The sequence below is a fragment of the Xenopus tropicalis genome, chromosome 6 (genome assembly GCF_000004195.4).
Source record: "Xenopus tropicalis strain Nigerian chromosome 6, UCB_Xtro_10.0, whole genome shotgun sequence".
Lineage (NCBI taxonomy): Eukaryota > Metazoa > Chordata > Amphibia > Anura > Pipidae > Xenopus > Xenopus tropicalis.
In genome coordinates, this window is record NC_030682.2 from 143,391,963 (window position 1) to 143,402,907 (window position 10,945).

The window sequence follows — 10,945 nt, forward strand, 5'->3', positions numbered from 1 at the left end:
TGTAGAAAAAGCTATTCTAGACAAGTTGGAATGGGTTTTAAAAAATGGTTTTACGTGTTCTCTTTTTGAAATATATAGTTATAACTCTTCTAGTCTGGAATTTCAGAAACAATCTAGTTTCTAGGTCTTGTAGGGGTGTCCAGAGCTTGGAAGATGAATATGAGAGGACCTGAATAGAAAGATTATAGTAATAAAAGGTAACTATTGAACTGCAGTCTTATGGAGCAATAGTGTTTTGGTCTGCCAGGGTCAATGACCCTTATTTGAATGCTAGAATACAGGCAGAAGAGAAATGATTCTATAATTATAGAACACGAAGATCAAAATTGCTCAGAATAGACCATACTAAAAGTTCATTTAAAGATAAACTACCCCTTCAAATAAGTCAGGTAGGCAAGTTAGAAGTGGAGCAATACAATGGCCCAGTGGTTAGCATTCATCTTAAGCTCTGAAGTCCTTTGTTCAGTTCTGACCAGGGCACAGTCTGCATGGTTTTGGTGTTCTCTCATATTTTAAAGGCCTTGCGCCTATGTTTGTCAGTTATTTTTGATACAATTAAATATCTGACTGGCAGTAGCAGCAACACAAAGTGACAGCAGAGAGTGCGGTTCTGTACAATAAGTGCCCAGTTAAGGTGACTTTAGAATGTGACCTTCCAACCCAAATATTTTTGTTGTATAGTTTCTCTTACAGAGTCCAAAGGAAAAACATGAGATAACTGAGAGTGTGTAGGCACACTGTGTCCCAAGCAAAAGTGTTAAGGTCCAATGTGTTCTGAAAGACAAGTAGAGTAGTGCCGAGTTCCCAGACCAGTAGAGTAGGCCAGTGCCGAGTTCCCAGACCAGTAGAGTAGGCCAGTGCCGAGTTCCCGGCCACGTAGAGTAGGCCAGTGCAGAGTTCCCGGCCACGTAGAGTAGGCCAGTGCCGAGTTCCCAGACCAGTAGAGTAGGCCAGTGCCGAGTTCCCAGACCAGTAGAGTAGGCCAGTGCCGAGTTCCCGGCCAAGTAGAGTAGGCCAGTGCCGAGTTTCCGGCCAAGTAGAGTATGCTGTGTGTGCTTTGACCATCTGCTATGAGCAGTCCAATGGGCAATCCCCTTCACCAGAGTCAGTAGAATTAATTGGTTGTAGATCAGCTCCATGATTCTATGACTCCATCTGGGTATGCCCAGTAAAGATATAAGGATGTCGGTCAGATATTTGTAGCCTGAATTTATTTAGTAGGGGGAGTCTGGGAAATTTACAGGGGATGCTATTGCAGGTAAAGCTAGCCCCAAATGTTCCTTTCATTGTTATTAAGGATGCTGGCAGCCCTTACAAGAGCAGCTTTTGAATAAAAGCAGATAAATAGTGGGAATGGGAATATGTTTCGATACTGATACCGCCCAAAGTCTTATCAACACAAATGCACCAAAGATTTTCTTCTTAGTCCCATATTGCAAGTAGACCACTTTGATTAATTACCATTAGTAACTGCAAATGCTGTACTTCGTAATAATTCTTCTTGTCACGATTAAACACTATGAACCATTGGAATAGCGTGAATAGCATTTATCTGTCAGGTCACCGGTGAGGATGAAGCTGACTAATTGCACCATTGGGTTCCATGTAGCAGATTTAGCATGAATCCTGCATGTTCGGTATCTCACAGTAGCGTCGGTGGCTTCAGTAAACCAAATACTTCATCTCAGAGTATATAAGCGGGAATATCACAGAGCAGGCACGGTACAGTACGGCAGTGCTTTTGAACAAGGCTCTGGGCTTGGTCAACCAGGGCTCGTTCTTGAAGCAGAAGTAGACGGCGTAAAATGCCACCGCAAAGAAATGGCCAATGAGCAGCAGAGGTTTGGGAGACACCCTGCAGGGAAGAAATAAAAAGATTGGTACACGTGAAGATTAACGTTCCTTTCCTTCCTTAACACTGGGCAATATTTTGAAGCTGTCTATTGTTTAATAGTGTTAAGGTGCCCATACACCTTCAGATCCGCTCGCTTGGCGATGTCGCCAAGTGAGCGGATCTTCTCCAGATATCCCCCACCTACGGGTGAGCGATACCAAGAGAATCCAGGCTAATTCAAGGAAATTATAACGATGGTATAGGCAAAGTCGGTTCGGGGACCGCATCATCAAGCCGATGCGGTACCCGATCCGACTAGATTTTTTAACCAGCCCGATCGATATCTGGCCGATTTCAGGCCAGATATCGGTCGGGCAGGCCCGTCGGTAGTGCCCATACATGGGCCGTGTTTGGGCACCTTTAGATCTGCTATGTGCAGTCACTTCCAGGTCCTTCTTCCCTTAGGAAACATAGCACAGTGCTGTCAAGGGACTCTCTGAGGGGCATATGAGTTGATATGAAATGAAGGCTAAATCATTAAGAGTAGATGTTTCATTACCCAGTCCTCTCCAAGTGGACACCTGCTACAGCTCAGCATTTCCGCCCCCTACCCACAGTATTGTATAAGAGTAACTATAGTTGTGTCACATGATATAATCCTGATTGTAGTCCCACAATAACCCATTTCATATCCTCCATTATATCTCAAATGGTTTATGTTGCTGAATATTTACGTACACAGACAAGAGTGCAACAGGACCATCGACACACTCTCCTCCAAGCTTGAAGTAGTTGAAGCAGGCTCTTCTCAGCTGGTACAAGGAATCTGTGTAGATAATGTGTTATTAGTACACAAACTCTTTAGCAAGGCTACAACCATCAACTCAAAAGATTGTTGTGGAACATAATAACCCCTATATAGACAATACGTACCATCTGTAGCAGCAAACAGCTCATACAGTGCCTGGGCTAGCACGTTGACCACAAAAGAATGGGACTTCTTCCTGGACCAGTAAAATACCTTCTTGGCCTGTGAATAATATGAGTATGAGTGAGGCACAAATAATCATGAGTGAAGTTAGTATATATTTTAAATGGGTGGCATATGTTGCAGTTTACTGGGAGTTTTTCATCCCTTAAATGCTATAAATCTGAGCTCTATGTTGTTGTACATAGCTGTATAGATGGATAGCAATGCATACTCTACTTAACAATACTCTAGCAGAGTAAGGGTGGTTCTACATTGTTAGGTGTGGGTAGGTGGCATAGTACAAGTTGCACATCACAAGCTAAGTCTACAATACAAAGAGAATGCCATCTCGAAATGTCTAGATACAACATCATACTCAATGCAAAACAAGTAGTACTTGCTCCTTTATGATCAACTGTCCAATAAATATTCCGTAAATGTGTCTAACTGTAATTCATACCTGTAAAACTTCTGAATGTTGGGAGAGGTCAGGCAGGTCCTGAAGAAGTTCTCTCCAAATCATCACGTCATTCAGCACCACACTCATCCCACCGCCTGTCAGCGGATGCCTCATGTTGTAAGCATCACCCAATAGTAGGACTCCTAAAAAGAAAAAAACAGAGGGGATGTCTGAATGCTCACTTTAAGGGGAAGTCCTAGAACTAGGTACATTGTAGGTTAGCGGTAGTGTCCCTTTAATATATTGAAGCCTTCCTGAACATGCTACTTACCCTTTTTATTTACTGGAGAGGGTGGAAGGAAACTTGCTGGCATTGTTCTTAACCTGTCGTTCTCTACCGCAAAGTGAAATGGATCCTTTAGATGGTCTGGAATTAGAAGCGTTGTGTAATTTAGATTTTTAAAAATGTGGTACAGACTAGCATGAGGTTAAACTTGCTCAAGAACAGGCCCAGATGGGCAGTAATTGGAGTTAATGATCAAAACCGGGGAAGAACTGTAGAGTAAAGGGTTTAGACAGGAACTGAGTTAAGGGCCATACACGAGCCAGTTGTAGCTGTCGATATTGGTCCTTTCAAATGATTCGGCAGCTTATTGGCCCATATATGGGCGCTAACAACGGACCTGCCCAACCGACATTTGGCCTGAAATTGGCTAGTCCTTGATTGGGCAGGTTTGATTTTTGTCGGATTGGGAACCGCATAGATCTGCTCACTTGGTGACCTCGCCAAGTGAGCGGATCTTACCGTGTATGGCCACCTTTACTTATAGTCAGCTTGGGCAAGTATACCCTTCAAGGGAAAAGTGTTTAAGAGACAAGGACACCAAAACGCTCTGAGCACCGATAAATGATGCCACAATGAGGGGTTGCAGGAGATATAAATCAAGTACAATGAAAGTAAATCTGATCTGGCTAATTTTACTATAAATAAATTGGTGCTGCAGTACCCCCATGGTAGATTATGGATGTTAAACTGATGAATTATGAACTTAGAAGGCAATAAACCTATATGAAGCTTTACTTGTTGGGTAAAACAAGGGTACTACTATAATGAGCTTGTGACAGTTAAAGTTACTGGATGGCAATGTTTAACTGGGGTCTTTAGTGAAATATAACAGCTTTCTATGACGAAGAACATGATGGTAGCCCTCTTTCAACTGAATATGAAATGTAAAAAAATAGGGTTCTGTAGAAGCAAGAGCTGTTCTCACCAGGAAGCTGTGGCAGGATCTGCTCAATCATGTATTCTTTCAGATTTTTGGGCATTTCCCCTCTGATATCTACCAGGACACGAGTCTCAGTCGATGATATCTGGTAAATCAGCACTGGACTTGGGTTGGCCAGAACCAGCTCTGCGTGATTGGCCTTGAATTGTGGTGAGTTCTGGAGGAAGAAGATGAGGAAGAATGGTCGAATGCCAGCATAGACATTCAGTATAGTCTTTCTTCTGGTGTTAAATGTTCTTTAGTAAGTCCTGAATACATCAACAATAAAGCTAAGATACTGTGTGTGTTGCAGTGTTCAGGGGTATAGATTCCATTTGGCCTTGGACTGTGCATTACCATCTAACATTACAGTGTGTCCCACAGTCAAGGCTTTTGTGTCTGATCAGTCAGAAGCAAAAGGAGCCATAACCTTAACAACTGGAAAGAAGAGACCTTACTTCAGAGCCTTCCTCTCCAAATAGGTTTCATTGTGCCAGCATACACTACTGGGCTCATTTATCAATTTTTTGAGTTTTTTAAAAAAAAATTGCAAATGCTTGCTTTATTAATATGGAAAACTCGATGGAATAAAAAACAACTTGAATTTGTGAGTTTGCAAACGCAAATGAAACTCGAAAAATTTGAAAATCTTGAATTGAAATTATGGCCAAGGACAACAACCCTTGACTTCTACATAAACTTTAGATGCTAAAGTTTTACATTTGAGTTTTTGGGCTTTTTTTTGTAAGTTTTAGAGCAAAAAAAATAGAATTCACCCCCTACATGTTTCTGGGTTTCCCCCCTTTGGCAACATAAGTTCCCATTCTCGTAGACTGCACTTGGTAAATCCCACAGAGCAGTCGCCCTTACCTTCAGAATACAGCCCACAAAGTGAGAGGACACTTTGACTTGTCCAGTAATGAGATTTTTCCGGAACTTGGAAAAAACTCCATCGGCAACAACCGTCAAAGGGGCGTGGAGCACCTGTGGCACAAAGACATTTTTGAATTCCAAAATCTTACATATTCAAATGTTCCACCATATCCACATCCATCTGTACCATATATTGTTGGGAATATTTCTCCACAATATCCAGTAAGCGCAGTAAAGTCCCCAAGCGGCACCGTACCTTAGTATCTCCTGTCTCTTTTTCTCTATATTGCACTCCAGTTACGATGTCATTTTCTTCAAGTAGCTGCGTCACTGTCCCTTCCATAAACCTGACGCTATGTGAGAAGAGAAATGTCAGCGGAGGGTAAAACAGCAGTGCTTGTGTCCATTTTTGGAACATACATTACTAGCCCTTGAGCTTTTTAGTGCCCAGTGGCTAGCAGAGAATGGTGGGACATGTAGGATTTTCTTGTGACTTACTTGCTCTCAGCCTGGGCCAGCTTGCGGAGACCCATGATAAACCGGCCATGGTGGAAAGCTCGGCCACACTGTAACTGCTTCTCTTCATTCAAAGGGTAAGGGATCTCCACTTCAGCTTTGCTCTCAAAATCATGCACGACGTATCCGTGTACAACATGGGCATCCAGGCCTTCCACCGCATCTATAAACATACATCATGTAATCATGTAGTGTAGCCTACAGAAAGTTCTAAATCTATAGAGAACTCATCACATGATCTGGAATCTGGTAGCCCAGACACTCACCCCCAAGACCAAGGTCCTTGAGAACTTGATATCCTCCAGGCTGCAACAATTCCCCCACTATACGATCAGGTTCCTTCATGTCCCTCTCGATCACTGCCACCTTTCTACCATCTCTTGCCATCACTGTGGCTAACGCCGAGCCAAGGACTCCAGCTCCCACAATGACAACTTCCGGTTCAAAAGTTTTGGTAGCAGATCCAGAATCGGTGGCTTCAAGTAGATGTCTTTCTGTTTTGCTCTGCATTAACAAAAAGGATTATGCATGCTATGTTAGGTAGTGGCCATGACAGTTACAAAGTGCTGTTTAATAGAAGCAAATTTCTGATTGGCTGATGTGGGCTACTAGACCTGAGATACTCTGTCCCTTTTACTAGACCGTATCTTCAGTACATTTGTATCAAATGCTCCAATGTCACATATTTGAACCCTTGTTCAAGGGTTGTCGCATAGGATTCTCTCATACACAAACTGACCATTCTATCCAACACGTTGATCATACTATCCAACAAATCGTACAACATTCTGCTATTCTAATTATTATTAACACACTTATATAGCGCCACGCATAGCATTGCAGCTGTGGGTTCCTAGTTTCAGTTCCAGCCAGGACAGTATCTGCAAGGAGTTTGCATGATCTCCCTGTTTGCATTGGTTTCTGCCAGGTACAATACTCCACTATCGTCCCAAATTCCAAAAACTTACATTCAGGTTGCTGTCACTTGTTACCCTGACCTTATGTCTCAGCCCTCCCTTTTAGAATGTAAGCTCTTGCGAGCAGGGCCCTCCCCCTAGTGTCTCCGATCCTCATCCAATGTAACTGCAAACCATTTTTGTGAATTGTTTATATGTACATTAACTGTTCTGTCGTTTGTACCCCTCTATTCTGTAATGCGCTGCCTAAACTGATGGCGCTATATAAATAATAATAATTGGGATTAGATTATAAATTCAATTTGGGCAGACACTGATGTGAATTATGTATAATCTATATACAAATCTCTATACATCTCTGGGGAATATGTGCAGTATAACATAATATCTAGAAGCCATCTGTGCCTCATTTGGAACATTTTAAATGAAATTTTATAAGAGACAGAGGTTATAAATATATATTTGTTGAGAGAACCAGAGATCAGTATTAGTGAGAGTCTATGATGTGCCTTCCTGCACTTCCCAGAGCCCCCACATCTCTAACGTTAGCCCTCAGCAGGTAATATCAGTTATTACAATGAGCCCCAGTTTCCACTTGGCACATACTGTATTTGTCATATCTGCCCAGTGTGTTATATAACCACCATGCCCAGGAATTTCTAATTGAACGTTCTAGAATTTTGTTCTGGAACGTCATTCTAAGTATTAGGTGTGTCCCATTTCATGGTATCCTAGTTGTTATTTTTAGTTAGGGATCATTGCCCAATACTCTAGACTGCATTACTTACTATCTTGAGGCTTTTCATGAATGGTGGAATAAACACATGTAGGCAGGGGCGCTGCTGCCATAAGGTGAGTTAACCAATTCGCCTAAGGCGGCAGCGCCCCCCAAGTTACCAGGGGCGGCAAAAAACTGTTCCTGGTAACTTTAAGAGGCGTATATCTGGTTTTTAAAACTAAAATTCGGCTCTGTGATGCGCCCCCCCCCTGGACCCCCTCCCCTCCGGAACTGTAAAGGTAAGCACAAGGGGGCCAATGGAGGGGGTGGCGTCGGAGGAGGTGCCTCAGGCAGCCGAGGGGCCAGAAACGCCCCTGCACGTAGGCATTGGGTGTATATGTGCATTTCTCCCACATTCAAAAGAAGGTGGTTTTCTATTTGAACTGGGAACCCACGAGGGGGTACAAGGGACAGAACTGTAGGAGAAACAGTCATTTGTGGGGCCCTTCTAATCTATATTTAGCATTAAGTAAGGGACAGGGACTAATGGAAAAAATTGGCTGATTTTAATCTTTGGGGCTGGGCAGGTATAAGGATGGGGGCAAAGAACGGATGTCCCGTACAAAGATCAAATGATATTGTATAACCATTGTAAGATAGTATTCATGCTGGCCTTCAGTTGTTGGTGAACTGCAACTCCCAGAACGACAGGTGGAAGACGGAAGGTTGGACGTTTCTGATTTACAAGCTAAAGCTCTGGCCATAATTACTGATCAAACAAGTACAAAGCCGTTCCTACATGGGCAGCCTCTGCTGGATCAGCAAGGGCACCACATCTGCAGTCCATCTAACCAATGACCACATCACATGAGTGAACCCTGCCATTTTATCAGCCCTGGACCCTTTGCCAGCTGCCTGCGAGCGGATCTTCTCCCGATATCGGGAGAATCCAGGCTAATTCGATAGTTTGGCCCTGAGGCCAAGCGATCGAATTATAATGACGGGTATAGGAAAAGTCGGTCCAGGAACCGCATCAACGAGTCGATGCTGTCCCGATCCGACTAGATTTTCTAACCTGCCCGATTGAGACCTGGCCAATTTCAGGCCATATGTCAGTCAGGCAGGCCCGTCGGTAGTGCCCATACACGGGCCGATAAGCTGCCGAATCGGTCTAAGGGGCCCATATCGGCAGCCAGAATTGGCCCGTGTATGGGGACCTTTAGTTTACATTTGCAGCTATGTTAGTAAATGAACTTGGACAGATAGACACTGACAAGGATAGTAAAACAGAACCAATACCTTTTGAGCTCCTCTCTGCCTCAGGTTGCCCCGTTGTGTCGGCCAGTTTAGAACCCTGGAGATGAGTCCAGCTCGCTTAGCGGCTGATTTCTTGGAGCCCAGCCTGCCCCTATAGTGCAGGACTGACAGGACCAGCCCCGCGGTGCAGAACAACAAGCCGGCCACTATCAGCTCCTGGCGGGAGGTGTTCAACAACTCGTCGCACTTCTTGTACACGTAGGTGAAGGTGGCCACCCCCAGAAAGGTCCACATCTTGTCCCCAGAAAGTGTCGGATACCGGGCAAGCTGATGTAGTAGATCTGTTCCTTATGTACCAGAAACCCAAGTTGGAACGTCCAAAAAAATTCCAGCTTAAAAATGCTAAATAGTCAAGTCCATATGGAAGGGATACGTTGGATCAGAACAGGAGCCGTGTCCCAGGGATGAGCAGTAACTGTCAGACTGATGCAGTAGTGGCTCCTCTCTGCCCCACACTAGTGATCAGGAACCAGTAGGGGGCGTGTACCTTCTTCTCACACACAAGGGGTGTGTACTAAGTGTGTCCGGCTGATCACACCAGCGGCTCAGTTCCCTGCCTCCTTACACACACACTGACTGTAATTCAGCAGTAGGGTTACCTGCCTGGGGAGGATTAACCTGCCCAGAGTGTCTGCCCCAACATTGGCCGGCAACAGCTGCAGGTCTGTGGGTTATAGTCACACTACATGAGGATGGATGCGGCATCGGACTCAGCCTCAGCATCCCGGCTTCAGTTGCCAAGCAACCAATAGGGTGAGGGAGGGGTTTTAAACGCAGCCAATAGGGTCCGTCGTCTGTGGTGAGCAGAGCTCACACTATGAGGCAGGCAGCCAATGGGAGGGGTTGGACACTGTGCTGCAGACATGGGGACCTGCCGGTGCCGCTCTAGTGTGATGTGATGTCAGGGAGAGGGAGGGGCCTGGATGGGAGGGAAGGAAGGTCTGGGGCGGTGGGGTGAGACCGTACCTGTGTGTGGGGAGAGACAGCCTCTGTGTGCGAGTGGAGAGAGCCCGAGTGGGTTTGGGAAGGGGGATCTCATAACAGGGTGGCTGCTTCTCAGCGGGGAGGGTGCAGAGATGTTTAAGGGGCACTTTTGAAGCATGGATTTATTTAATTTCTGGCTGGGCTGTAACTTTTTAGTGTGTGTAGTAAGGCAAGCTGTAGCCTGGAATAGTGTGTGTAGTAAGGCAAGCTGTAGCCTGGAATAGTGTGTGTAGTAAGGCAAGCTGTAGCCTGGAATAGTGTGTGTAGTAAGGCAAGCTGTAGCCTGGAATATTGTGTGTAGTAAGGCAAGCTGTAGCCTGGAATAGTGTGGGTAGTAAGGCAAGCTGTAGCCTGGAATAGTGTGTATAGTAAGGCAAGCTGTAGCCTGGAATAGTGTGGGTAGTAAGGCAAGCTGTAGCCTGGAATAGTGTGTATAGTAAGGCAAGCTGTAGCCTGGAATATTGTGTGTAGTAAGGCAAGCTGTAGCCTGGAATAGTGTGTATAGTAAGGCAAGCTGTAGCCTGGAATATTGTGTGTAGTAAGGCAAGCTGTAGCCTGGAATAGTGTGTATAGTAAGGCAAGCTGTAGCCTGGAATAGTGTGTGTAGTAAGGCAAGCTGTAGCCTGGAATAGTGTGTATAGTAAGGCAAGCTGTAGCCTGGAATAGTGTGGGTAGTAAGGCAAGCTGTAGCCTGGAATATTGTGTGTAGTAAGGCAAGCTGTAGCCTGGAATAGTGTGTATAGTAAGGCAAGCTGTAGCCTGGAATAGTGTGTGTAGTAAGGCAAGCTGTAGCCTGGAATAGTGTGTATAGTAAGGCAAGCTGTAGCCTGGAATAGTGTGTATAGTAAGGCAAGCTGTAGCCTGGAATAGTGTGTGTAGTAAGGCAAGCTGTAGCCTGGAATAGTGTGTATAGTAAGGCAAGCTGTAGCCTGGAATAGTGTGTGTAGTAAGGCAAGCTGTAGCCTGGAATAGTGTGTATAGTAAGGCAAGCTGTAGCCTGGAATAGTGTGTGTAGTAAGGCAAGCTGTAGCCTGGAATAGTGTGTGTAGTAAGGCAAGCTGTAGCCTGGAATAGTGTGTGTAGTAAGGCAAGCTGTAGCCTGGAATAGTGTGTGGGAAGGGAACTTGTGTAGCACATATGTCTGTCCTGTC

General features: G+C 44.8%; 1 protein-coding gene across 1 annotated transcript; it reads right to left on the reverse strand.

Moving 5' to 3' along the window:
- Nucleotides 1-441: 441 nt before the first annotated feature.
- On the reverse strand, nt 442-9,561 carry sqle (squalene epoxidase). Its single transcript, XM_002939513.5, has 11 exons — nt 8,793-9,561; nt 6,125-6,362; nt 5,841-6,021; nt 5,599-5,695; nt 5,340-5,453; nt 4,476-4,647; nt 3,536-3,631; nt 3,265-3,407; nt 2,768-2,864; nt 2,573-2,660; nt 442-1,855 (listed from the first exon to the last, which is right to left on the reverse strand). Exons 1-11 carry the CDS (start codon nt 9,042-9,044, stop codon nt 1,663-1,665), a joined length of 1,671 nt encoding a protein of 556 aa, XP_002939559.1. The 5' UTR covers nt 9,045-9,561; the 3' UTR covers nt 442-1,662.
- Nucleotides 9,562-10,945: the final 1,384 nt, after the last annotated feature.